Source organism: Blastocystis hominis, assembly GCF_000151665.1.
Source record: "Blastocystis hominis, Singapore isolate B (sub-type 7) whole genome shotgun sequence assembly, scaffold_5".
Lineage (NCBI taxonomy): Eukaryota > Bigyra > Opalinata > Blastocystidae > Blastocystis > Blastocystis hominis.
The window spans coordinates 645,041-670,564 of NW_013171860.1; the positions used below are offsets into that span (position 1 = coordinate 645,041).

General features: G+C 50.3%; 11 protein-coding genes; 7 read left to right on the forward strand and 4 right to left on the reverse strand.

Moving 5' to 3' along the window:
• Positions 1–1,612: 1,612 nt before the first annotated feature.
• On the reverse strand, positions 1,613–2,252 carry GSBLH_T00004071001 (uncharacterized protein). XM_013042914.1 has 4 exons: positions 2,140–2,252; positions 1,947–2,105; positions 1,787–1,915; positions 1,613–1,753 (listed from the first exon to the last, which is right to left on the reverse strand). The coding sequence occupies exons 1-4, from the start codon at positions 2,168–2,170 to the stop codon at positions 1,620–1,622; spliced, it is 453 nt and encodes a 150-aa protein (XP_012898368.1). The 5' UTR covers positions 2,171–2,252; the 3' UTR covers positions 1,613–1,619.
• Positions 2,253–2,696: 444 nt separating this feature from the next.
• Positions 2,697–3,381, forward strand: GSBLH_T00004072001 (uncharacterized protein; the record flags this gene model as incomplete). XM_013042915.1 has 1 exon in its annotated part: positions 2,697–3,381. One exon carries the CDS (start codon positions 2,697–2,699, stop codon positions 3,327–3,329), a length of 633 nt encoding a protein of 210 aa, XP_012898369.1. The 3' UTR covers positions 3,330–3,381.
• A 5,175-nt stretch (positions 3,382–8,556) lies between these two features.
• Positions 8,557–10,312, forward strand: GSBLH_T00004073001 (uncharacterized protein; the record flags this gene model as incomplete). XM_013042916.1 has 2 exons in its annotated part: positions 8,557–10,031; positions 10,060–10,312. 2 exons carry the CDS (start codon positions 8,557–8,559, stop codon positions 10,175–10,177), a joined length of 1,593 nt encoding a protein of 530 aa, XP_012898370.1. The 3' UTR covers positions 10,178–10,312.
• A 26-nt stretch (positions 10,313–10,338) lies between these two features.
• On the reverse strand, positions 10,339–12,458 carry GSBLH_T00004074001 (uncharacterized protein). XM_013042917.1 has 3 exons: positions 12,244–12,458; positions 12,106–12,209; positions 10,339–11,784 (listed from the first exon to the last, which is right to left on the reverse strand). Exons 1-3 carry the CDS (start codon positions 12,315–12,317, stop codon positions 11,675–11,677), a joined length of 288 nt encoding a protein of 95 aa, XP_012898371.1. The 5' UTR covers positions 12,318–12,458; the 3' UTR covers positions 10,339–11,674.
• A 386-nt stretch (positions 12,459–12,844) lies between these two features.
• Positions 12,845–13,456, forward strand: GSBLH_T00004075001 (uncharacterized protein; the record flags this gene model as incomplete). XM_013042918.1 has 2 exons in its annotated part: positions 12,845–13,205; positions 13,238–13,456. Exons 1-2 carry the CDS (start codon positions 13,173–13,175, stop codon positions 13,454–13,456), a joined length of 252 nt encoding a protein of 83 aa, XP_012898372.1. The 5' UTR covers positions 12,845–13,172.
• Positions 13,457–14,657: 1,201 nt separating this feature from the next.
• Positions 14,658–15,332, forward strand: GSBLH_T00004076001 (uncharacterized protein; the record flags this gene model as incomplete). Its single annotated transcript, XM_013042919.1, has 1 exon — positions 14,658–15,332. The coding sequence occupies one exon, from the start codon at positions 14,658–14,660 to the stop codon at positions 15,330–15,332; it is 675 nt and encodes a 224-aa protein (XP_012898373.1).
• Positions 15,333–15,606: 274 nt separating this feature from the next.
• On the forward strand, positions 15,607–17,189 carry GSBLH_T00004077001 (uncharacterized protein; the record flags this gene model as incomplete). Its single annotated transcript, XM_013042920.1, has 4 exons — positions 15,607–15,686; positions 15,720–15,853; positions 15,885–16,170; positions 16,199–17,189. 4 exons carry the CDS (start codon positions 15,607–15,609, stop codon positions 17,187–17,189), a joined length of 1,491 nt encoding a protein of 496 aa, XP_012898374.1.
• A 172-nt stretch (positions 17,190–17,361) lies between these two features.
• Positions 17,362–18,831, forward strand: GSBLH_T00004078001 (uncharacterized protein; the record flags this gene model as incomplete). The annotated part of the gene is made up of 1 exon (XM_013042921.1): positions 17,362–18,831. One exon carries the CDS (start codon positions 17,362–17,364, stop codon positions 18,829–18,831), a length of 1,470 nt encoding a protein of 489 aa, XP_012898375.1.
• A 347-nt stretch (positions 18,832–19,178) lies between these two features.
• Positions 19,179–19,481, reverse strand: GSBLH_T00004079001 (uncharacterized protein; the record flags this gene model as incomplete). Its single annotated transcript, XM_013042922.1, has 1 exon — positions 19,179–19,481. One exon carries the CDS (start codon positions 19,479–19,481, stop codon positions 19,179–19,181), a length of 303 nt encoding a protein of 100 aa, XP_012898376.1.
• An 827-nt stretch (positions 19,482–20,308) lies between these two features.
• GSBLH_T00004080001 (uncharacterized protein) lies at positions 20,309–23,259 on the forward strand (the record flags this gene model as incomplete). XM_013042923.1 has 7 exons in its annotated part: positions 20,309–20,617; positions 20,649–21,494; positions 21,526–22,147; positions 22,180–22,262; positions 22,291–22,983; positions 23,016–23,052; positions 23,083–23,259. Exons 3-7 carry the CDS (start codon positions 22,037–22,039, stop codon positions 23,257–23,259), a joined length of 1,101 nt encoding a protein of 366 aa, XP_012898377.1. The 5' UTR covers positions 20,309–20,617; positions 20,649–21,494; positions 21,526–22,036.
• A 119-nt stretch (positions 23,260–23,378) lies between these two features.
• On the reverse strand, positions 23,379–25,496 carry GSBLH_T00004081001 (uncharacterized protein; the record flags this gene model as incomplete). XM_013042924.1 has 3 exons in its annotated part: positions 23,379–25,288; positions 25,320–25,409; positions 25,441–25,496. The coding sequence occupies 3 exons, from the start codon at positions 25,494–25,496 to the stop codon at positions 23,467–23,469; spliced, it is 1,968 nt and encodes a 655-aa protein (XP_012898378.1). The 3' UTR covers positions 23,379–23,466.
• Positions 25,497–25,524: the final 28 nt, after the last annotated feature.

Genomic DNA, 25,524 nt, shown 5'->3' on the forward strand with positions numbered 1-25,524 from the left:
TTGTCAGTTTCTCGTATTGTACTACTCATAATGAGTCTATTCACGAATAAATCTTCGTAAACGGAGATTTTACAATTACGAAGCAAAAGTATATTGAATGACACCAATATTTCAACACATTACGTATTCAGAATGCCACCATTTCTATTCTAACACTCATGATTGTTGCACCTGTTAACTCTCTCATTTTGTGTATACTCTCTTTATCAATCAATTCAAATCGAATAATTCATTCCATTCTTCAGACATCCACTTTTTGTTTTCTGTTGCAGAGAGTATGAAAGCAATCACCATATGGGACATTGCTTTGTTACTTGAAGCAGTCGTATATGTTATTTTTGCAGGGTTAGTTGCCTTAGAGTACTGTTCGACCTCCTATAATGTGTATTGCAATGAAACCAAACGCATAATTCCTTTAGGGATGTAAGTCTTGGAAGTGAAGTCCGCAAGACCATTTACCTATTTGTATTCATTGGTTCGCTCTTTCGGATTCTTGCGTTTGTGGTTTGAATGTGTACTTCCCTATAGAATTATAAGCCATGTCTTTTTCACGTTTCCTGAATTCTGTCGTACCTACGTGATAACAATGATAGAAGAGACAACCAATTTGATTTTTATAACTGGGTATGACTATCTGTCGACTGCAATCTAGTCTTTCTCTGCAAGTGGTGTTCATCGTTCAGATTTACTATGCTTTGCTTGGTTTAATCCAACCAGCGATTCGAAAAGTGTTTATCTGGATGATTATGTGCGTATGTTCACGGTCTCTTCTTCAATGTAGTCGTACATGCTTTCTTTCTTCTCCGTTTTTCTCGGGTTATTCGTAGACGTTGAAATTACAATCAACTGCACTCAGTAGGCTGATGTGCGTTAACCCTCCATTCCCTCTAGTCTCATCCTCACCGTGCTCTGCTTTTTCTGCTTATTTTCTCTTCTACTCTACGGATTCCGCATCTATTTTGAAATGAAGCGCATCGAGGTATCGCGCAACATCATCATCAAGGTATGCTATCTTTTTTTCGTCGATTCGACTCCAGATGATCATAATTCTCTTTATTTCTTCTTTTACTTTTTTCTTCCGAGCCATTATCGAGATTTTGTTTCTCTTCGATTTCATCAAGTTGGACTTTGAGTTTTTATCTCTTTCCTTTTCTTTTATTTCGCAGCACTTCTTCGAATGGCAGCATGCATCTCATTGGATCGCATCTCTACGCTTCGTACCTCTCTCTCTTCATCGTCATCATCATCCATAGCACGATGTACTTCTTCTTCTTCTACTTCGTTACGGAAATCACTCCCCTCTCTATTCTGCTCCTTTCCACCTACATTCGCACTGATTCGCGCAAGAGCAAGCCCCGTCCTGACAAGCGCGTCGTTTCCACCGTATACGAGCCGACATCGCCGCGATCTTCGTACAATCGGCACTCTGTAGCGCAAACGTCGAGTATGAACGGTTCCGGTTCGCGCGGAGATGATGTGTGCACTCCGGTAGTGGTTGTGCGGGGCTTTGATCTAGCTGCTGGTGTCCTCGTCGCCCTCGCTGAGCATTCAGCTGTCTTCGCATATCAAGAAGAAGACCATGTAACATTGCGTGTTTGTTGCAAAACAATCGAACTAACTTAACACTTGACTCCCGTGACAGTGACAATGACAATGGCCACAATCAGACCGTACAGAGCAAGAGCCTCTCCGAAAATCAGCATCAGCACCATACCGACGAAGATTCTCTCTTGTTGACCACAAGCGCGAACACCTAGGCGTCAGCAACCAATTAGGCGTAGCCTACCGGCATCTCCGGCAATACCAATGGACAGACCCGCAGCCAGGCACGAGAGACCGCAGCTGAGACCCGCAGCGAGGTGTCCGTAGCCAGAGAAGCTAGAGTAGTGGGTTCCATCAGCACCAGGAGGAGTGACTAGAGTGAGAAGCGTGGAAACGAACCCTACTGACATACACCATAATGATGGAGGCAATAAGTCCGTAGATACCCAAAATACCAGCCATAATGACAGGCAACATATTCTTCATGACAGCATCAGGTCTGAAGACACCCATCGAGCATACACCCACTCCAGCCTTCGCCGTTCCGTAGGCAGAGCCAAGATCTAGAGGGTTATCGTTTTATGATCCAAAACGCACTGGCAAAGATGATAGAAGCAGCAACTCCCATAAAACCAAAGAAGGGCGCAGAAGTGGGGCAGAGCTCAGAAATGGTCATATCGAACACAGTGGACAGCATTTGGGTTGTTGGTAGCGGAAATAGTGAGGTGGAGAAATGGAGAAATCGTGGAAATGTGAGTTATTCGTGGGCAGGAGGTGATAGAAATAAAAAAATCCGAACAAGGCAGGATTGATAATTTGAAAAAGGGTAGTTCTAAGGGTCCAGCGCCAAAAGGCTGATCTTTTCAAAAAGCAAGCTCTTTTGGCCACATCGTCTTCTATTTTAAATTTTTTCCATCCTTCCCGTAATTGTACAGGAAGAGACTTTCGAAATACAAATCAGATATCATGCTATAATATAACCGTTAATTGAACCTTATGAAATAATGGAATTGGGACATGGCCAAACATTATTGTGTGTTTAAGAAATCTCATAATATCTCTTAGATAATTAAATAGGAAGTAAGTAGCTGCTACAAAATGTTGATGCAATCGATGGAGTTGATTTTGTACATATTTTACTCACGGTAACTTAGATGCCGCGTAAAGACGACGATTTTGACGATTTTGAAGAGGAGGAGGTCGAAGAGGAGGAGGTCGAGGAAGAGGAGGTCGAGGAAGAAGAGGAAGAGGAGGAGGAAGAGGAGCCTGAGGACGATCTGGAGGAAGTTGATATTGAGGAGATGGGAGTCCGTAACGAGTCCGAGGAAGAGGAGGAGGAGCGCGAGGATGTTTGGAAAAACGGACCTCATCCCGTGGACCAGGAAGTGAACCCTGAGAAGTGCTACATCCACTCCTACACAAAGGAGGGTGTGGGCCGCTTCATGAAGAAGACCAAGCTGAAGATTACCTGGGAGCTTGTTATTGAGGGCGAGGAACACACGATCGCTGTGTACCACAGCCAGCTTTCTGGAAAGAAGGTGGTTCTTCTTGATGGAGATACCGAGTACGAAGAGAATGAATTCTTCGATGCTGGTTTGGACTTCACGTTCCCGTTCCGTATCGAGGGTCGTGAAGTGGCTGTGCTGATTTCGGATGCTACCTTGGAAGGAAGAATTGGCTGGGACTACGATATTCTGATTGACGGAGTCTCCCTCACCGAGTTGAACGAGAAGCGATCGATGGGTGCTAGTGGTAGTTACGAGGAGGATGAGGAGTTGTTTAACTAATAAGGAATAATTGTTAATGTTTCTGCTAATTGCGTTAAGGTAAATATATTTAGTGTTGTTTGTTGGAAGAAAGGAAGAGGAGAGAGGGCTGGGAAGGCAGTTTTTCGTTTACTTGTTTACATACCAACTGAAAACTAGTTCGAATGACTAGCAGAGGTTGTTGTACAATTCGTTTTCTTTTTGTCTTCGCATTAACGTTGCTATGGTTATGCGAAGGAGCATCAAGAGGAAAAGGTACGTTTCGGCTTGGGAATCGAGGTTATTCGTAGGCGATAGCAGAAAACGGGCGAAGAGACCTTCTCCTCGTACTTTGACTCTTTCTCTCTTCCTAACGGGTAGATAGTAGCGAAAATCACGTAGATGTCAAATTTAACGAATATCCGTATGCAGAAACGCTATCTCCAAAAATAGGTGGATCTTGTGTTTCGAGAATGATCGATAGATCAGCTGAAGTATATTATCCTAGAGCCCGCAGTTCTCAATTTTTCAGAGAAGCCTGTGTGTCAGCAGTGGACAGGAGTCGATGTGCATCGTTCGAGACTAATTTTGTAGAAGTTCAATATTTATAACACCCACCACTCTGCTGAATTGAAAATCCGATCTTTTCAGTTTTCCAAAGATCCTCTGGTTTCCATTTCCAACCACAACCCCGTAACAATCAAACCTGACGACAGCGGCACCTACGAAATCCGGCTCATTCCGGAATCGCTCGGAATGACCGAACTACTGTGCACGATCTACACGAATTTTGGAATCCTCAACTACAAAGTGCTTTCTTTTTCCTCTCCCTTCAACCAATCAGATCGTCGTCGTGGGCGTCGAAAACCCCTACAAAGTCCTTCCCTATATGAACACCCACATTCCCCGCGGGAGCACCTTCAGCCAGTCCGTTTCGCTCTGGAACCCCAGCAAAACGCGCAAAATCCGCGTCTTCCGCGTGGTTCCCTCCGACCCGCAGCTCCAAGTCCACATTTCCGCGCCCAGCGAGATCGGTCGGGTTTCTCCGTTTCCCTCATGGCAGAGTGGGTCGTGCCCGAGCAGTCTTCCGCGGTTATCTTCGCGTTCAGCGTGGCTTCGAGCGGCTGGAGCGGCTCCGCGTATTTCTTCGTGCGTTGTGGCGTGGCGGGCTCACTGGAAGGGCACCATCAGCGTGGTTCTGGACGTCGCCACGCTCACCATCCCCGTCGAGCTCTTCGGCGATTCCGGCATCGTCCAGACGCGGCCCAAGTCGCTCTTTCTCGGCTACCTTCCGCAATGTCCGCTCGCTGCCCCGCGGTTATTCGTAGACGCGGAGACGGCGCGGGACCTGGAGGTGCTGAACAGCAACCCCACGCCGCTGGTGGTGGAGTCGGTACACATCCAAGTCCACGACGGCGGGCTGTCCAGCGGCGCGGAGGCGTCCCTTCTGCCGGTCCACGCGGTGGCGAACACGACGATCCGCGCCTTCCAATACGCCACGGTGCTGCACATCGCCTTCGCCTCCGCGCTCCCCGGGAACTACAGCGGCGTTGTGACCATCCACCTCAACGGCACGCAGCCTCTCGTCGTTCCCTACGCGTACACGTGGGCATCCCCGCGGGGAGTGACGCGTAGAGTGGTGGAAGGCGCGGTCGTGGCGCCGTCGCCGCTGTTCTTCTGCTTGAAGCCGTCGGTGCGGTCGAAGATCCTGCCGATCCCGCTGCGGCTGCGGAACGAGTATCCGGTGCCGATCGCGGTGACGCGCGTGGGGATCGCGGACAGCGCGATGCCGTATATCACGGTGAGCGATCAGTGGAACGGCACGCGGTTCACGGTGGGCGAGGAGGGCGTGGATGACGCGCAGATGAATCATACGGTGGCGTGCGCGGCGGCGGCGCATCGCCCCTTCACGCCGTTGTACGTTCTGTTCCATGTGGCGCGGTATCGGCCTCGGATGTAGCCGTGGATGCAGGAATCGAGCGTAGGCAGCGCGCAGTGTTCAGCACCACGCTGTGGATCCACACGAATCTCACGTCCATCCCCGTGGATCTCGTGGTCTACGACGGCCAGCTCTCCACGTACGTCTCCAACAATCTCCTCGCCTCGCCGTAGTCGCTTGGGGTCCGATGAACCGCAGGCTCGTCGACGGCGAGTCGATCAACTGGGGGACGCGGCTCACGCCCGTGCTCTCCGCCACGTCGCTGCTCTCGCTAAATCTCGATATGGGCTACGTCCACCCCAACGACCATCGCTACCAGACCGTGGTGCTCTACAACCGCAATCCGGTGAGCGTGGAAGCCACCATCCGCTCCTCCAATCTCCCGCACGTGAGCTTCTACCCCATTTTCCGAGCCCAACTCAACAACCAGACCGCTTCCGAAGCGAGTCTCCCGAACCGTTTTCGTTTTTGAGATGAGTCGATCGTTCGTAGTGTTCTCGCTGCCCGTGCATCAAATCCTGTTCGCCCCGTGGGAATACCTGGTGTTCCTCTTCGAGCTGAATCCGCTTCGCAATCCGTCCCCGGCGATCGACGCCTATCAGCAGCCCATCGACGGCATTCCCTCCATCGTCACTTACAACTTCTCCGATGTCGTCGAGGTCACCACCGAGATCCAGAAGGTTTGTCTGCTCCTTCCTCTCTATACCGCAGCTCTCGTTGGGAGTCCATTATCTCTATCTGAACGGCACGCTCACCGTCGGCGACGCCAACAACACCATCGACCTCAAGATCTTCTTCGGGCACGACAAAGTCTTCCACAACATTCAATACGTCAACACGCTCGGCACCGATCTCGAGATCCTCAGCGTCGAGGTCTCGTCCTCCAATCTCGGGCTTCAATACCCCTCTTCGAGGCTCCTTTCCTCCCCAGACGGCGCGTCCTCTTTCCTCGGAACGCTCCACTACGACCCCACCGAAGAATACGACGCCTGTCGCTCGCTGCTCTGCGACGTGCTGCCCGCGCGCGGAATGTTCGGAACCGAGCTCGCGCAGCTGCCATCCGAGCCCTCCGCGAGCATGCTGGATCGCTGCTCGAAGCAGAAAGCGATCTATCAGCGCGCCTCCGACTCCTACGAGTCCGAAACGCTCTCGTTCGCTTCGTTTTCTCTCTCTCCAACTCGTAGAATTCGAACGAACTACGCGGGATCGATCGACGTGCACATCCACATCTACCCGAAGCTCGTCAACCTGCTTCACAATCCGCGCCACACGCTCTCCTCCATGATCAGCAAGGGCCTCTTCACGCTCCTCTCCGATCTGGGCTTTCCTCTCGACTGGCACGCGCAGACGCCGTCCTGCTCGCGGCATTACCGCCACGTACACGGCGTGGAGGTCGACGAATCGCTCTTCTACGCGTACCACGCAGGACCGAAGCACGACGGCGAGTCGCTGCACTGCGCCGATCTCAAAGAGTCCCGCTCTCTGTCCTTCGACAACGCGCAGCACGCGATCGTGCAGGGCCAGGACGTCGTTTTGTTCAGCGACACGGTGCTGGGAACCGCGCGGACGCTCACGCTCACGCTGTTCAATCCGCTGGAGTACCCGGTGTTGGTTCGACTGGCCGCCGCGCCCGACACGCGCGAGATCGCAGGGTTCCTCCCCTCGAATCGCTCCGAGAGCATCGCAATCGACGCGGAGGCGGTGCTGGAAGGAACCATTCCGTCCAATGGCCGCCTCGTGCTGGGGCCGCTGACGTTTACTCCGACGAACCTCGGAGTGTTCAGCGAGTACTTCATGCTTTTCAATAACTATACGGGCTTGCAGCCGCGTATTTTTTCCATCTCCGCTTTATCTCTAGTTCTCCTCGCGGGGCGCTGCGTCGAGCAGCCCATTCTCATCGGCGATTCTGCCGGTCTTCTCAACGAGGTTTCTCCGGTTTCTCCTTTTCATGGGTAGCATCTCACGGTCTACTTCGATTACTCGATCACACCCGATTTGAAATATGATCCGCGCACCTACCAGAACATCAAAACCTACCACAAGGCGGAGCTGCTTCTGCGGCGCGACGTCACCGTGCAGCTCTTCAATGTTTCGATGCTCACTCCCGACGGCCAGCCCACGCGGCGCGCGCGCGTGCTGCTTCGCCCCGTCGAGGTCGCGCAGTCGCGGTTTGTGTCGGGAAAACCGCGGTTTACGGACGAGGACGTGCGGTCGGACGTGATTCCGTACGGCGGAATTCCGTTTTCGATCACGTCTGGGTTCGGAGAACTCCCGACGGAAGGGATTCCGATGAGCAGCGACATTCGGATCCAGATGCTGCTGATAAACTATCCGAACTGCGCTCCAGAGGAGTCGTTCGTTCTGCGCGTGGGGCGTGCGGCGAGGGCGTGAAGGGTAGGTGAATTCGAGCGTGGGGATTCGCGATGTGCTGCTGGATTTCCATTACTCCTTGGTGATCGAGCAGATCTGCATTCAGAACTTCGCGGTAGTCACTTCTTCCTATCTCTACGAGTGCGTTCTGCGGCTTTTTTGTTCCCGTGTAGAGTGTGGTATCTCATCGTGCCGCTGCTCCTCTTCACGCTGATGTCCCTCGTCTTCTTATTCCGAAAGATTATCGAGACCAACGCCATCACGGTGGAGCGTCGCATTCTCCAAATCGTGGACAACAACATCAAGCGGACTCGCTACTACGCGATCGACCACTCGCTTGGATTCATCGAGATCCCTGCGCCTGCGATTCATTCGTCTGCGGCATCGAAGCCGGGAGAGAAGCTGGTGCTGACCGGGGAGAAGAAGGCGAAGCTAGCGGCGAGCATTCCGCAATCGAAGAGTCTGAACTTGCTGGATAGCGTGGTGAAAAAGAATCAGAAGTCGACGCTGAATGAGACGCTGATGCAGGAAGAGTTGGGGAAAGTGGCGCAGAAGATTCAGAAGAAGGAGAAGGAGAAGAAGAAGAAGAAGAAAGAAAAGAAGGATGCGGAGATGAAGCGGAAGAATAAAGGAAAATCGACTGCAAATGCAAATGCAAATGCAAATGCAAATGCAAATGGAATGGAAGAAGGAGGAATGTTGGACAGAGAAACGAAACGTGGAAATGAAGAAAAGGGGAAACTGGAGTCGGTGGAACAGGGAAAAACGTCGGAATCGAAGTTTGAGCAGAAGCTGGAGCAGAAGATCGAGAAGATTTTGAATTCGAAGGCTGAATCGGAGTTGGAGTTGAAGATTGAGTTCACACCGGATCCCATCATGGAATCGAAGCTGGAATCGAAGGCGAAACTGAAAGTGGAATCGAAGGCGAAGGTGGAATCGAAGCCTGAGCAGAAGCCAAAGATGGAAACGAAGGTCGAACAAAAGGCGAAAGTGCCATCGAAGGTGGAATCGAAGGTGGAATCGAAGATCGATTCGAAGGTGGAATCGAAGCCAGTATCGAAAGTGGAACCAAAAGTGGAACCAAAAGTGGAACTCAAGAACGACTCTAAAGTGGAATCGAAAGTGGAATCTAAAGTGGAACCTAAGGTTGAATCGAAGGTTGAATCAAAGGTTGAATCAAAGGTTGAATCAAAGGTTGAATCGAAGCCAGAATCCAAAGTGGAACCCAAGAACGACTCCAAAGTGGAACCAAAAGTGGAATCTAAAGTGGAACCAAAAGTGGAACCTAAAGTGGAATCTAAAGTGGAACCGAAAGTGGAACCGAAAGTGGAACCCAAGATCGACTCTAAAGTGGAACCGAAAGTAGAACCAAAAATTGAGCCCAAGCCGGATTCCAAGCCGGATTCCAAGCTTTCCTCGAAGCCAGTATCGCGTTCCAGCTCTCGCCTCTCCTCCAAGCCTGTTTCCAAGCCTGTTTCCAAGCCAGACGCGTCTCTCAGCTCCGCCAAGCAGTCCCCGGACGCGCCTTCTCTCCGTTCCTCCTCGCGTCCCTCCGCGCGCGCTCCCAAGCCCTCCAACCCCTCTCTCCGCTCCTCCTCGCGCCACGACCCCAAGCCGCTCCCCGCGGTTCCCTCGGCCTCCCCCGCGGCCACCGCTGCGCTCCCTCCGAGCCAACCCGCGGTTCAGCTTCGCGCCGTGCCTGCAAGAGACGCTTCGCGGATGTCGCCGCTTTCTTTCTCTCCGTCCCTCATCGATTCCCTGCCCCCCGCCGTCGACGTCGCCCTCCCCTCCGCGGGGAAGCGCCTCTTCGACCCGCCCGGACCCGCGGGACCCGCGGGACCCGCCGAGGCCCCGCCCGGGATTTTCCCGCATCTCTGCGCGTCGGACGCGCGGCCGTCGCCCGCGTCGCGGTCCGACACACCCGCTGCGCGTCGTCCCGCACAGTACCCGCTCTATTCGCAGCCTCTCTCGCCGAACGCGGCGGAGTTCTGCGTGGCCGCGCAGCCCAAAGAAAACTACACGGTTCCGTCCATGTTTGCGGGGCAGGGAATGGTGCAGCAGTCCCGCGGGTCCATGAGCGGGTCCATGGGCGGGTCCATGAGCGGGTCCATGGGCGTTGCACCGTGGACGGAGAATTTGTACACGCCGTACGAGCAGCCGATGCGGACGTACGACTTCGTGAACTACCCGTATTCGGATATGCCGTACTTTGGATATCCGTACCGCGAGATGGATCACGTGCATCGACCCTATCATCCCATGGATGACTACGACGGGCTCGGCTATATGAACATGTCCTACACGCCCAGCACCATGCGCGGCAATCGGTCGGAGGGATTGGGGCCGCATTCCTACGGAGGGAACTCCCTGCTGCCCTCCGGGCTGGTGGACAATCCACATAACTCCATCTACTTCGATAGCCGCATGAATGATCCGCGGCTCATGGAGACGCTGCTCTCCGAGGGCAACGACCCCATCCCCGACGATTATGAAGACGTGCCGCTCACGCTGCGCGACCCCGACAACATTGTGTTCCCTCCCTCACGCTCGCCCTCCGTTCCTCGGACCTATCCTCGCATGAACGACGGACTGGGATCGCTGCCTTCGGACAATAGCCGCTATGGAAGCTACAACATGCGTCGCGATCCAAGTGGCGGATTCTACCCCATGCACACTTCGTATTCAAGAACCATGGATGATTCAACCCATCGATTCTGCTGTGTTTCTTCGAACAAACAATCCGTTCTTTCCACTGCCAAGTAAAATACATGCATAATGTCTTCCTCCTTTTCTTCTTGAAGATGGTCCGGTTCTCTCACACTAAATAGATATTAGTAATTAAGCATTTGGTTATGTGGGAATTAGCCACTATAACACACCAAGGAATCACTGAATCTTTCCTCCAGTGTTTATGACCTTCGCTTCCTAGAAACAGGAACTTAGGTTGGAATAACTGGAGAAAAGCGGTCATGCATCACTGCATCCTGGCTTAATGTGCAATGACATAAATCTTTCCATAGAATCAGAGTCGATCATATGGGGAAAGAAATTGTAATCATCCCACAAATCTCTATCAGGAGAATAACACAGTAGTTAGCAATCATGGATCATGCTAGAAGGTTTTCATCATACAGATTATTCAAAACATAGAGTGGTCATGCATCACTGCATCCTGGCTTAATGTGCAATGACATGAATCTTTCCATAGAATCAGAGTCGATCATATGGGGAAAGAAATTGTAATCATCCCACAAAACAATCAAAGAACACAAATCCACAAAGAAATGGATTCAATTCATACCTATCTCTCTCTCTTTCTATTACAGAGTAGTGATTCAAGAATGATGACATTTAGCAACACTCTCTTCACATCTCAATCATTCTATACATATTGGTTAGTTAAAGGAAGAGCAACGTTACAAAAGCGAAACTCTCGAGTACAAATCAATCAATCTGTCGCACAATCCTTGGATAGCAAACCACAGAAAGATTACCATCCTACACATTGGCGAGCAATCGCACATAATAATCACAACCACAAAAATCTCAGAGATTCTAACTCCGCAGCACTATCTGCTCAATGGAACAGATATCCCTAGGAGTGGTGGTAACATTTTCATCCTCGATACAAACACAATACACTCGTTACAAGATTCAGTACATCCAGTTATAATCAGTTGCCCTTGGCATCTTAAGACCGTCGTAGATGTAGCTCATCACATCTCGTACACTCAAACACTCAATCAATCAATCACTCGAGTTTCGCATATCATATGATCACTCCACTTACCTGAATAGAAATAGAAATATGGTTTGTTGTTTCTTGTATGAAACTTTGACTCCAACCCAATCCAATCCCAATCACACTTCTCCAATGAACGGGAAACAAATGTCTTCAGTACTACTTAAGCTACAAATTGTAAGACTATATCCACTATGGTTTTTCCAAATAGATCAAGGCTGCAGAGCAACTCATCCGGATCAGGAATATAGTGGCAGGGCAGGAGCAAGCTTGCGCAAGCTCAACCGTCCATAACTCTAGGATTTTCTTGCTGCCTGAGACTTCACTGAGCGGTAGTCAGACTACCTTCCATGGCGTGCAAGAGCGGGAGTCACTGTGAAGGTCATTTCGCAACAACCGACACACTTCGTCTCCGCCGAATCCAATATAGCAAGAAGCGCTCCAACCTAGACGATTAGTATATACACCAACACCAGAGGTGATTGTATCAGCAATCAACAGCCACTAACCAAGTATTGTTGGGAACACTCTTGCACAATTATTTGCATTCCTGCCAACAATGACAGAAACGTGGTTAATCATGCATCGCATGAGCAGCAAAATGCATTGCCATGAAATACACACCATTATTGCAACACTATTGTTACTGTCCGTTACAACATCCATTTCAGTAAGTTGCATACCTCATCACCAACATTATGCCTGGGGCGGCAACGTATCATCATATGGAAGAAAGACACATCCTCATATACAGAACACACACTTACCATTCGCCTCGATAAACTGGATTAAGTCAGTGGTTCGATCCAACAGAAATGCAGGATCATGGCAAGAAATGCCATTCTTACACCTCTTTAGGCAAAAAGAAGAACTACAAACTGTGAGTGTATAGTCCTCTGGAAGGCGAAACAACCACTAGAGCCATTCCAATAACCAGAAAAGCAATCAATTTTGTCGTGTTTCGGCTCACAAAAACCATAAAGTCTGGTCATCATGATTCCTATAACGACAACATCTAGCTTCGCCCATTTCCCAAAAGTACAACCAGAAACCCAACTTACATAGATAGAAACGAAATAAGCAATTAGATCAATTCATAGCAGATTCTACTAAGAAAAGCAGATCCTCCAGTTTAGAAAGATAAACTTTATATGAAAAGCAATCTCTGGTTCAGAATGCAATGGCAAAAATAAAATTCGATTAAGCCTGCTCTATATTCATGTAATGCAATGGTAAAAATAATTGAATTTGGAATACTCTACATTCTAGAAGCTTATCATACACAAAAGGAATTAAATCTGATTTTAGAAAACAAGAGAATCCATGTTCAGTGAAGAAAAACGAAAGCAGGAATGGGACTTGAACATTCGTCGTTCGCATTTACAGAGCAGTCACAAACCACTGAGCCAAAATTGAGATATCTCTCCTTAACAAACCACAATTTGAAATACATATCGTTCTAGTCCATTCAATATCTCCATAATTCTCCATCGTTATGGTGAAAGACCAGAAAAAGGTGAATGTACGCCTATTTCTCATGGATAAAGCAATAGGAAAAGGAGGCGAAAGCCGGAGGTGCCGCTCCAAAGGAAAATGGGAAGAGCTCTGCCGTGAATAAAAAGGGAAAAGTAGTGCAGTGTGTCTGGGAGTGACGTATAGATCATGGTTGAGTGTAAGTTTGGTTCCAAGTGCACAAAGGGGGCAAAATGCCGCTTTTTGCACAGCAAAGTAGGTGGAATGTGCATCTGGAGTGATGAGCTAGAAGACGGAGAAGAAGGAGATGACCAAGCAGGAAGCCAAGCAAGAACAGAAGAAAATGAAACTGGAGAAGAAGATGAGAAAACCCGACGGAGAGCTGGTTTTTAAAGTAGCAGGAGCGAATTCCGGGATGAGTTGTAGGCGAAGGAGATTTGGAACCGCTTGCGTCTAACGGACATCCCCAAGGAGGAAAGAGAAGTATTGGTTCTGAAGCTCATGAAGCTGCTCTCTGGAAAGATCGTGGACATTTGCCTGAAGCACGATGGAAGCCGTATCATCCAGTCATTGTACAAGTACGGAACTCCCGAGCAGCGCAGCTCCATCACAAAAGTACTTATTTGTATCCTCTTTGATGATTAGGAACTGCTTCGCTCTGTGGTTACGATCAGCAAAACGAAGCACGGCCACTTCTTAGTGGAGTCCATGCTGCGCTACAGCTCGAAGGAGGACGTCAACGCGTTCTTAGAGGCGATCAACGGCAAGCTGCAGTCGATGTGCACTCACCAGATGGCCTCCGTGGGCGTTTTCTGCCTCATTGACTTGTAGCATGTGATTGAATACTTGTACGAGCATGTCTTGACGGCTCGGCAGAGTTTCCTGCTGTTCGAAGAGCTGTACCACCGCCAGTACGTGAATTTGAAGGACACGGAAAGCAAGACGGCGAAGGACATCATCGAGAAGAATATGCTGCTGAAGGAGAAAATCTACGCGAACCTGCTCGTGGTGATCTCGAAGCTGGTTGGCCTCCGTCCTGATCGTAATCCGTAGGTCAGCAAAGCGATGCTGGATAACTCGTATGCTCATAAGATTCTTTATGACTACATCACAATCGCGGATCCTCGCCGCATTATGATGCTGATGAACCAGGTGGACACGGCGTTCCCCGCGCTTTCGACGACCGCTTGGGGCGCTCGTTTCATCGTGGAGGGTCTGAACTATTGCAACAACAAGGTGCTGGTTAGCGCTGGAGCTGAGATGTAGAACAAGCGAAAGATCGTTCACTCGTATAAGACGATCATGGTGGACACGGCGATCCATATCTTCGGGTAGAAATAGAAAGGCCATGTGATGTGTAGATATGAAGTGATTATCAAGCTGCTCTATTCTGTGGATGATCTGGTGATGTTGAACTCGATCTTTACCGAACTGAAGGCTGGATTCAGTCGAATGCTGCATTCTTCTTTTGTAGAGAGTTTCGAAGGTGGGTCATGTGTAGGGTTGCCGTGTGTTGTTGGCTGTGCTTTGTCCCAGTATTGGTGCGAGAACGAGCTAATCCCTAGAGAACCACACGTATTTCAATGAGATGGGTCTGTTCGAAGTGCCCACGTTCACGATCATGAACGAGAAGGGCGAGAAGGAAGAAGTGAAAACTGCTAAGCGAGACTATTCGAAGCGAGTTGAAGAATTGCAGAAGCATATGTTGCTAAGCGTGGGATCGAGGGATCGAGGTGAAGTGTAGAGCGCGATTCTTGCTGAGTTGCCAGTGCTGATTACGGATAACAACGCGGTGAACGTGATTCTGGAATGTAGGAAAGGGATTGTGCGGTGAGGTGTAGACTTGATGTTCTGCGATGAAGAGAAGCGCAAAGAGCTGCTTAAGGCAATTTGTGAGGTCGTGAAGAAAACGCTGGAGGACCCCACGCGTCCTCTCTCAGCTGATTTGAGCGAAGCGGAGCCCGTGCCTCAGGCAAAGGAGGAAGTTATGGAGGAAGAAGAAGAAGAGGAGGAGGAGGGTGAAGAAGAAGAAGAGCAGGGTGAAGAAGAAGAGAAGGTAGAAGAGCAGGAAGAGGGTGAAGAGAACGAGGAAGAAGGAGAAGAAGAGAACGAGGAAGAAGAAGAAGAAGGAGAGAACGAGGAAGAGGCAGAGGCAGAGGCGGAGGAAAATCCGATGGAAGAAGAAGAGGCAGAGCCGGAGCCGGAGATGACGTACGGCGAAGTGTGGAAGAGCCAGGCCTGGACAGTCTTCTGGAAGCGTTTGATTGCCGCTCTTGACAACTCGGAGAGCAGCGATTTGCTCGAAAAGGAAATCATTACCCCCTTGAAGAGTTCCTTCTTGCCGCTCCTCGAGAGATACCCGGAGTCTCTCTTCCTCGCTCGCAAGCTTCTGAAGACGAAGAATGCTTCGCAGCAGATGAAGCAAGTGCTGAAGCCGAACCAGTCAGCTCTCTCTAAACTGTTTGCCTCGGGAGATTACAAGGGCTATGACGATGTGATGCAGATGTTGAAAGCAAAGTAAGTTGTTTAGGATCTGTTTGTTTCCACACCAAATAAGCTTTTGGATCTCTCTTTGCACATAGCGGTCTATTTATATACTCAAGCAGTGGAATGCTTTCAACGAGCACGTTTGCCCGAGTGGTCTAAGGGGGTGGATTCAAGTCCCACTGTACGGAGTACTCGTGGGTTCAAATCCCACAGCGTGCATTTTTATTCCTCGATCAAACCTCAAAAAACCATTCTGTAGTTTGAAGTATGCTTTTTTTACCTCGCAGCAGTTATCAATAGGAAGCAGTATGTCGCTTTCTGAAGGTTATCAGTTCTTCCTCTATCTAAACGATGGGTCGAGACGTTACGGATACGCATTGAAGAATGGGTTATTTTGAGATTGTTAATTTGATGTTTTTAGCGAGATCAAGCTACAGAGGAAGCATTACCCAATTTCGGACTTAGTTGGACATCGCTATGGAACCGTATTCGAAGTCCAAGGAAAGCACCTCGTTCCGGTCAATGAGCCTCTCATTCCTGTGGATGTTGCTGATGGTATGCCCATAATTCGGAGATTGACTTGTAGTGGACGTCAACGACGAGAACGATAACCGGGAACTGGTGGATGACATAAAACACCAAACTCTGCAACAAGAAGATATCGAAAGAATGCGCAAAGAAGGAGTAAGCGGCCACGCCATTCTGCAGGAGTTGGCTTCGAGCAGTGTCACGTTTGACGGCAAGACGGATTTCTCGAAGAAGAAATACCTGAAAAAGAAGTCCGAGAAGTACATTCTGCGCTGCATGCTCGTCGAAGCGAACGCGCAGACGGTGTGTGAGCAGCAGTACATGAAGAACCCAGTGAAGCTGAAGTAGGTTCGCGAGGCCGCTGGGACGTAGCTATCTGCGCTTCGACACGCTGGCCTACATGCTCTCCCTGGCGAACATCCACCCCGGCCAGAAGGTGATGGTGTTCGACGACTGCATGGGCATCGTGGTGGGGAGCATCATGGAGCGACTGGGCGGGTACGGGCTGGTCTTCGCGGTGAACAACCACGACAACCGGATTCCGTGCTATGACTGCGTGAATCGGCTGAACTTCAATGTGGTGTGCGATCAGAACGACTATCAAATCGACAAGGAGAACAAGTACGAAGAGCCTTCCTTCGCCCCGGAGCCGCGCGACCTCACGCTCGCCGACTACACCGCCAACATTCGCAACACGCTTCTCATCTGGCACCTCTCCGATCTCCTGCAGATCCGTCCCATCGACCACGCCTCCCAGCCCGTTCGGGACGATTCCCCGCTTCCTCTCCCGCTGCCGCTCCCCGCGCCGCGCACCATCCATCTCCCCACCAAGATGTTCCACACCCGAACCGATCTTCCCATGGTCCACAAGGACGGCACCGCGCTCCGCGACGCTGAGCTCATCGCCATCTATAAAAAGCGGCTGGACCGTCTCTTGCGGGAGCGCTGGCAGCCAACGCTGGACGAGCAGCGCGAAATGCTTCGCCGAGGCGTGAACAGCCTCGTGGTGGCCTCGAACAACCCGCTGGAAGAAGTGCCGCTGTTGTTGCCGTATCTGCAGCCTTCGGGCGTTCTCGTCGTTTACTCGCAGTACCAAGCCCTCCTGGCCGAGCTATTCGCCGGACTCAAACGAAGCGGACAGTGGGTGGATATTTCGATGAGTGAGAACTTTATGCGTAAATACCAGGTGCTTCCGATGCGGACGCACCCGTACATGAATATGTTTAACAACAGTGGGTTTGTTCTGACAGCAACGCGCGTGTTGAATCCAAATAGTCCGATGGAGTCAAAGGACATGGCGGGCATCCGCACAGGAGCCACGATGGCTTCAACCTTGCGAAGGAAGAAATTGAAGTTAATGTGATATGCTATACTCTTTGTTGGAAAACAGGTGCCTCAATAGCTCAGTCGGTAGAGCACTCGCTTAGTAAGCGAAAGGTCAGGAGTTCGATCCTCCTTTGAGGCTTTTTGTTTTACAATTCTCATCTCGGGCAATTCATAATTTAACAATCCATTTGTGAGTGTGATTCGCTTTTATGGAAGATTCTGTTCTTTCTATTGATTTTGGGACTAGTTATACGGTTTGTTGCTTTTATAGAACAGGCAACTGTGAATTCTGTTCTACCGACAATGGGCAGCATACAATACCATCTATTATCAGCTTTGACCCGGATGTTAGTTATGGAATTGATGATGGAAAGAGTGTCTTACATCATTTGAAAATGTTAATTGGAGAAAACTTTGAATCCTTAAATAATAGCGATGTAGATCAAAAAATATTTGGCATGGCTTTGGTTGAAAAGGAAGATGGAATCGAGGTTATAAACGGTGATAAGTCTTATAGTGTTCCATATCTTATAACTGGATTCATCCAATGTATCAAGGAGGATGGAGAGAAACAAGCCGGACGTGATTTCAAAGATGTCGTCATTACCGTTCCTGCCCGATTTACTCAAAGACAGCGATCTATATATATAAAAGCAGTTGAAAAAGCCGGTTTGAGAGTTGTAAAGTTGATCAATGAGCCGACTGCAGCAGTATTTGAGCTCCTTTCGAAGTATGAGAGTATAAGGAATGATGTAGTTTTGGTTTATGACCTGGGAGGAGGTACCTTTGATTGCAGTTTGGTTCAAGTGGAAGATGCCAAAACTATTACTGTTTTGTTTAGTGATGGTTCAAATGAGATTGGTTGTGAGAGATTTGATGAATTAGTGTTGGAATATATAATTAAAGAGATCGAAAAAAAGGGATTGAAGTGTAAGGACCGTGCAAAATGTCGACGGAGTTATAGCAGTGTACTTAAAGATATCAGGAATGCAAAAGAATCGATTTCTAAACGTTCTGTTGATATTGATGTGAGCAAGATCATTTCCGGCTGTCCGGAGTTTCAAGTTACGATTACAGAAACTGTCTTATATGGAATTCTCGAACCTAAAATCAAAGAAACTTTGAAAATCGTGGATAACATGCTTGCTAAAGTAAAGATGGAGAAATCAGCGATTGGTTACGTTGCTCTGATTGGTGGAGGAAGTCTTCTGCCCATTGTGAAAAAGTGCGTTACTTCGAGCTTTCAAGAAAGCAGAGTAATCGATACGGCCAATCCGAAGGAAATCGTGGCAAAGGGCGCTCTGAAGAGCTACCTCCAGCACGATATCACCATCAAAAGTGTAACATATTATAACTACAGCTTGGAGCTGTACAATGGAAAGTGCTACACGATCATTCCGAGAGGGACGCCCATCCCGATGGACAAGCCGCTACGGAAGAGGTTCATGCCCGAGCGTTCTGGACAGGTGAAAGTGGAGACAGCGTTCTATCAAGGGTTGAGCGATAATAGTAGTGAGAATCAGCTTGTGAAAAAAATCGAATTTGATATTTCGAAGTTAAAGGGCTCGAAATATTTCTATATTGAGTTATATGTGGATGGAAGAGACATGATTAGTATAAAAGCCTATGAGAATGAACCAGGTGATATTTTGTATGAGAATGAAGTTAGCATACCATAATTTTGTTGTTTGTTGTAGATGTATGTTATTTTGAAGGCAACTGATGGGCCATACACAGGGAAAAGCAAACAAATACTCCTTACGGCTCCTAATTATCAGTGCCTTTTTGGACGTACTGTTCCAGATAGTAGATATTGATTTGTTGAGTGACTGTGATAGCTGAGTTTTTGCTGGACCAAGATCCTGAAATAAGCGGACATCACGCTACATTTCTTTGGGATTTGCAGGAAGATTGCCTAAAGATTCGTGATGAGGGTAGCTTTAACGGCACCGCCCTAAATTTTAAAATGTTGAAAAAGGGCGTGCTCTACCCCGTAAAGAGTGGTAGCAGTCTATTTGCTGGAAAATCAAAGTTTATTATAACAATCCGCGATCAAGAAACCGACAACTCCAAAGATGGTCCGAATGACAAGGAAGCGACTTGTATCGTCAAAGACTGCTACTGTCCGATCTGCTTCAAAGACCTGAGTCGCATGTCCGAGATCGGTCGCACGCAGCATGTCAACCATTGCATCCCCGAACCCTCGCGCACTCCTTCCCGCAGCGACGCGTTGTCCAAAGCGTCTTCCCTTCTCCGCCACCCTGACTACGAGTACCTTTTCCTTTCCTTTCCTCTCTCCCCCAGCTCCCTGTCTGTCGACGCGCTCCATTCCCTCAAGAAGCGTATGGAGGACATCCGAGCCAAACTCGAAGTTTTTCTCTCCTTCTCTCCCTTCATTTCCTCGTAGCTCGACTACCAAGCCCTCCAAGCCGTCTATTACCGAAAACGCGCGGCAAACATGCTTTCCCGCCCCTCTCCTCCCCCCGCCAATCCGGTCAACCCGGTCAATCTCGCAGAGCGCTCCAGAATCGCGGGGCAGATTTTCTCGCAGGACATGTGTGTCGTCGCGCACGGAACCGCGCCTTCGGGGTTGCAGGCGCAGCTGACCGGGGGTTTCTGCACGTACAGTGATTCATTGTAGCCATCCCGGACGCATCGCAGATGGATTTCACCGCGGGGATGCGCGGTTCGGTGAATCAGGGAAACGGGGTACCGCGCGCACAGCAGGAGAATCCCGCGGTTTTCAGCGAGGAGAGTGACGATAGTTTGGTGGAGAATGAAACGCCCAGCAAGATTCGGCGCGTCACAATGCCGGCACAATCGCGGGGAATCGCTCATGTGACGCCGCGACGCTCGAGTATTGTGGTCTCGCCGTCCAAATCGGCGGTGAAATCGACAGCATTAGCCACTCCTTCATCGCAGACATCGCAGACATCGCAGACATCGCAGACATCGCAGACATTAGCGACATCACAACCTTCACGACTCTCTGCACAGGAGCGACTGCAGAGGCTGCAGTTTTATATGAAACAAATTCCGAAGGGATTGGAAGCCATCCCGGAGAGCGAGATTCAGACACATGTGAAATCACTCCTGAGCCAGACGGTTCAGGAGATCAAAGAAACGCAGGAAAGCCTGAGCGACCAGCTGATGACAGCAGATCCATCGCGCCGCGAACTCATTGATTTCCTCCTGGTCGTCACGAACGACATTATTGCAGAATTGGAGACAATCCGGCCTGCTGAGAATCGGAGGATGAGCTTAAGGGAGGAATCGATGAGAACTCCCGTGAAATCGCCTAGGCGTGCAGTTTCGATGGCAGTCGGCAAGAAGCCGGTGAGCAGCAGCAAGGAAGACAGATCCGATGCTTCGCAGCAAGTTCTGCAGGCAATCGAGAAAAATCCGACCTTGTCCTATGAAGTTCGAGCCAAGCAGATAATATTATTTGACCGCGTGGTGTCCTGTGTTCAAAGCTACTGAAATTGGTGAATTGTAGGTTCGAAAGTGTTTTCCCACCATTGATGCCGAAACGATCGCTTCCGTACTGGATAAGGAAGGAGTTCGCTACGTGCGATCCAAGAACTGAAGTTGTGTTTTCATTTTCCATTTTTGTTTTTGTTTGTTAGCACAATGATAAAGATGAATGAATTACTACGACTTCCGCGGTTATTTCCTCTCTTTCTGTTTGAATTCAAGAAGCTTTCAGATACATTTGAGGGTACTCATTTTTCAAGATCGTAATAACGTTTAGTTTTTTGCTACTCACTAACGAATAATGGAAGCTGTTCCTGTCGAAAACCAGGTACCCGCCCAAACTGTAAGAGCAGGGATGCCTAATCAGCCTGCGTGAGTAAAGGGTGGAAAAGGCTTATTCCTAGTGCTTTCGCATCAGTGTCTGCTCCCGCAATCCCCGCGAACACAATTGTATCTGTACCGGCGCAGATGCATTCGGGAGTGCAGGGACTCTCGATTCCCACGAACCTGAGCAGAGTAACATTGTTGTTATCCCTGTTCATTTTAAGGATCCAAAGATTGCACGCGCACCCACAACGCAGGAAGAGGAAGAAGAAGAAGACGAATACCAGGAGGAGGTCGGTGATGAGGAGGAGGAATGGCATTCTGAGGAAGAAGTCCCTGTCTGCGTTTTTCGGCTTCTTCACTCCTAGAAACAGCGAAAACGCAGCCGAAAATCCGCGATGGAGGACAGCGAAGATGATGACTACGGCCGCATCAAGCGTCGAAAGCCTCTCATCGAGAAGAAGCCGGCGCGCCGCAGCGTTCCGTTGAACGAATCGGCCGGCATGAAAGCCCTCCGCGCGTACACGTCTGCGTTGAAGCTAGGGTAGCGTCGAATGGCTCGAAATGTTGTGCAGGCCGCGCTGCTTCCGCAATTTGAATAAAATCAGCAACGCCAAGGACCGCGAGGCCGAGCTCATCGCGCGCCTGCACAGCTACGACCGCGTGTGGGCGGGGGAGTATCCGAGCGAGGCGGAAATCGCGCAGGCGCGCGAGGAAACGCGGAGAAAGAAGGCAGAGAAGGCGCGCGAGTTCATCATCGATGAAGAGCCGGGGGTGCGAACGACGCGGAAGGCGGCTCAGAAAGCGCGCGATTTCGTAAAGACGCTGGGAAACGAAGCGGAAGGAGAGGGAGAAGACGAGATGGTGGAGGATGAAGATGTGGAGGCGCCGTTGGAGGAGGAGGAAGAAGAAGAATCGAGAGATGAGGAGTAAGAAGAAAATGGAACGAATCGAGAACCTTTTCGATATCTTTTGTAGTGTCATTGCTTGTGCAATGTTTGTTAGAATTTGTTTGTTTGTGGATTTGGAATGCAAATGGAAGCGAACGTAGTGGACACGGGGAGTTCCTCGTGCACGATATCGATTATGCTAACGTTTAATGCGGTACTTAATCTTTGCTTTCCGCTTTCGTTCCTATGGATTTGCTTCCAGAGACTAAAGTTCAAGCTGAGCTATCCGGGGGCGCTATGGATTTTTGTACGCCTCGCTTCTTCGATTTCGATGTGTAGTGCAACTGCATTCTAGCTGTCACTTTGTTTTTTGTCATGGTCGGCTTCACGTTCCGAAACTTTCGAAATAACGTCGTATGGAAGTACGCTTCGATCCTCACTTTCATCTAGGCGGATCTCCGCGATTAATACATTCTCGTTCCTCCTTTTGCTTGGATTGCAGCTCTCTCTCATGATTATGGGGAGTGTCAAGTTTGCAGCGTGGAGTCATCAGCCCGTCCACGCTTTCCACAGCGTGTATCTCGTCTATTTCATTCTGAACTGGTGCTCCTTCGCCGCTATCGTCATCGTCACCTCCATCTGCATCCTCGTCGAGCGCCATCAGCGCCATCGCTCCCTCGCCCTTCTTTCTGACCCTTCTGCTTCTTCCTCCTCTTCCTCCTCCTCCTCCTGCTGTTGTTCTTCCTGCTGCGATTGCTGCTGTCCCTGCTGTCCTTGCTGTCCTTGCTGCGGGTCCAGCGGCCCAAACAGCGGCGACGTCGCCGGCAGTCCGCAGCGGGAATGCTGCGGCCGCTGCCATCGCTGCTGTTTGGGCCGCGAGCTCGACACGCAGCGCCAGCGCATCAACAACTCGTGCTGCTGCGATGGGTGCTGTCCGTGCTGCATCGACTGCTGCATCGACTGCTGCGGCGAGCAGGCCGTGGCGCTCCCGGAGAATCTCGCCGACAGCGACGTCGTCCTCGTGGCGCCCAACCACCGCGTGATTTACGCGCCCGACCCCGACGCTCCCGTCACGCTCTCCAACGACCAGCCCGTGCCCATCGCCGAGCTCGCCGGCGTCGGGAGCGCCGACCGCCATTTTGTGTACCAGCAAGACCAGAGGATATGACTCCTAGACCTGCGGTCTTCTACTCGGACGTGGCGGCGACGACGGTAGCGCTGCGCGCGGATGCTGACGTGTAGCCCAATTCCAAGACCCCGCTGTACCTTGTCCCCTCGGACATCCCCAACCAGCAGACCCTGTTCGCGTCGACGATGGCGCCGGTCGTTCCCTTGAACCAGGTGAACACCGCCAATCCGTCGCTTCCCTACGTTATGATTGATGGGGTTCGCTACGTCATGCGACAACCCACGAACTGAAGAGCTGACGATCGTATCGCTTCGAATTGCAAGGAACTGTTGTGGCTGTAGCAGTAGCAGTAGCAATAGTAGTAAATCAATAAATCAATTAATAATACTGTTGGTTGAAACAAACAAACTCTGAGACAGCATTGAAGTGTACTTACAACAACACATACATCATTATAACCCTCAAGTACTCCTCCACCAATAACATCCATATTATCGTTAATGCTGTACGCAGGGGAAAGTGCGGTACAAGTGATTCAGCGGACCCTGCTTTCCCTTTCCCACATGGAGGAATCGACTCGCCACTACCGCTTCGTTCACGTATTTCTTCGCAGCACGCACAGCCTCCAGCAAGGGCTTACCGTGCGAGAGCTCCGCGGCAATGGACGACGCAAGAGTACATCCAGTGCCGTGAGTATTGCGAGAATTGATGTAGGGAACCATGAAAAGTTCGCAGTCCCCGTTCTCTCCGTAACAAAGCACGTCGCAGGCTTCGTCGGTTCCTTCCATGCGGCCTCCCTTCACGTACACGTTCGGGCAGCCGAGCTTGCGAAGTTCGCGGGCTGCCTCCTTGATTCCTTCCACGGTGTGGGGAATCGAACGCTCCAGGAGAACCTCGGCCTCATAGAAATTGGGAGTGATGATCAGAGCCAGGGGAATCAGCTCCTGTCTCACCACAGGAATCGCATCGTCCAGCATGATTCGGTTACCGCTTCGGCAGACCATGCAAGGATCCACCACGAGCGTCTTGACGTTGTACTGCTTCAGTTTCTCCGCCACCAAATGCACAGCCTCCTTGGTGCCCAGCATTCCGGTCTTCACACAGTCCATCCGGAAGTCCTGCATCACCGAGTCGATCTGCTCGCCGATCCAGTCCAGAGGGCAGAAGTAGATGTGCTGAGCGCCGCGCGTGTTCTGCGCAGTCAGAGCGGTGAACACCGTCACGGTGTACGAGCCAAGAGCCGCGCAAGCCTTCATATCCGCTTGCATTCCAGCACCACCGCCCGAATCGCTTCCAGCGATAATGAGCGTGGTGGGTATCGTGTCAAAGTGCTGTCGAGGATAGAACGCAGAACCCATCAACGCCATGCCCACTTCGAAGATGTGATCCACGAAGAAAACAGTATCCTTCGGGAGATCACACAGTTCATACGCCATCGCCGTCAGCAGGCGACGTACCTTCAGGCCAAACTTCTCTACAGCGGTAATTTCGCTTGCAGAAGGAGCGACCAACACAGGCAGCGTAGTCTTCAGAAGTTGAGGCAAGGAGTCGAAGGAGCCGTAACCCAAGGAAGGTTCATCACTCTCCGAAAAGTCCTTCAGGTCCACGACCGTCTTTCCGTACTCCACGCTCATTTCCTTGACCTTCGAATTCCACTCTTCCATACATTTGCACTCTTGCATCTCGCGCTTGGGCAAGTTCTGCACAAAGGCAGCCAGTCCTTCTCGATCCACCTTTCCATCGCTCACATGCGAGCACTCCACTTCCACGTCGCTGTGGCACACGCAGCCACTGGCCACCTTGAAGATCTTGGTCGTGGGCAGAGCGTACACATGGCTCTGTTGGTTGAAGAACTCGAATTCCAGACGCATCGCTTCCGAGTAGTAAAAGCGCGCCGATTCCTTCTTATCTTCAGTCAGCACGGCGTCGAGCATATCCTCCAGAATCTTCGTCGATGCCTGAACGCTGGGATCCGAGTAGACATTGATCCACTCCGAGTACTCGTGGTTGTGGTCGGGGATGGATCGCTTGATCTCCTGGCCAATGAACTGGTACAGCTTGCTGCACGGCAGGATCGCAGCGATGATATCAGACAAGCTTCCTTCGGTGTAAGCCTTCGTGAGAAGATCCGTGTAACCCTTCGTAGCACGCAAGATCTCCGGCTGCTCGATCTTCTCTCCACGAGCCTCCGCACGCTCCTGGTGCTTCGTCTTCTCACCCACAATACCGCTAATCAACCCAATAAACGTCTTCTCATACTCCTCCAAGCCTAGGGAGTGGCAAACCTCCGCCGCCTTTCGGTAGGCCTTCTCGTACACACTAGAAATTAACCGCCATTCACAACCCCTACTCCAAGTAGAACGAATCCTGCTGGATGTACTCTACAAACGCCTTCTTGGGCAGATTTCCGTTCGCCAAACCGGAGACAAAAGGGTTGTAACTAGCAATGAAAAACACGACAAACAAATTACAGAGACGCAAGAGCGTCGACATAATAATCATTACCAAGCTGCTGACTGAATTTCATGAGTAAAAACGAAAGAAATAATGACAAA

Excerpts from the sequence above, each read along its gene's own strand:
- GSBLH_T00004074001 (XM_013042917.1), bottom strand. The coding sequence starts at position 12,317 with ATGGTTTTTGTGAGCCGAAACACGACAAAATTGATTGCTTTTCTGGTT. Across the intron at positions 12,210-12,243 it reads ATGGCTCTAGTGGTTGTTTC|TTCTTCTTTTTGCCTAAAGA; the intron begins GCCTTCCAGAGG and ends CACAGTTTGTAG. Across the intron at positions 11,785-12,105 it reads CCAGTTTATCGAGGCGAATG|GTTGGAGCGCTTCTTGCTAT; the intron begins GTAAGTGTGTGT and ends CTAATCGTCTAG.
- GSBLH_T00004071001 (XM_013042914.1), bottom strand. The coding sequence starts at position 2,170 with ATGGGAGTTGCTGCTTCTATCATCTTTGCCA. Across the intron at positions 2,106-2,139 it reads TGCTTCTATCATCTTTGCCA|ATCTTGGCTCTGCCTACGGA; the intron begins GTGCGTTTTGGA and ends ATAACCCTCTAG. Across the intron at positions 1,754-1,786 it reads TGGTATTGCCGGAGATGCCG|GTGTTCGCGCTTGTGGTCAA; the intron begins GTAGGCTACGCC and ends GCTGACGCCTAG.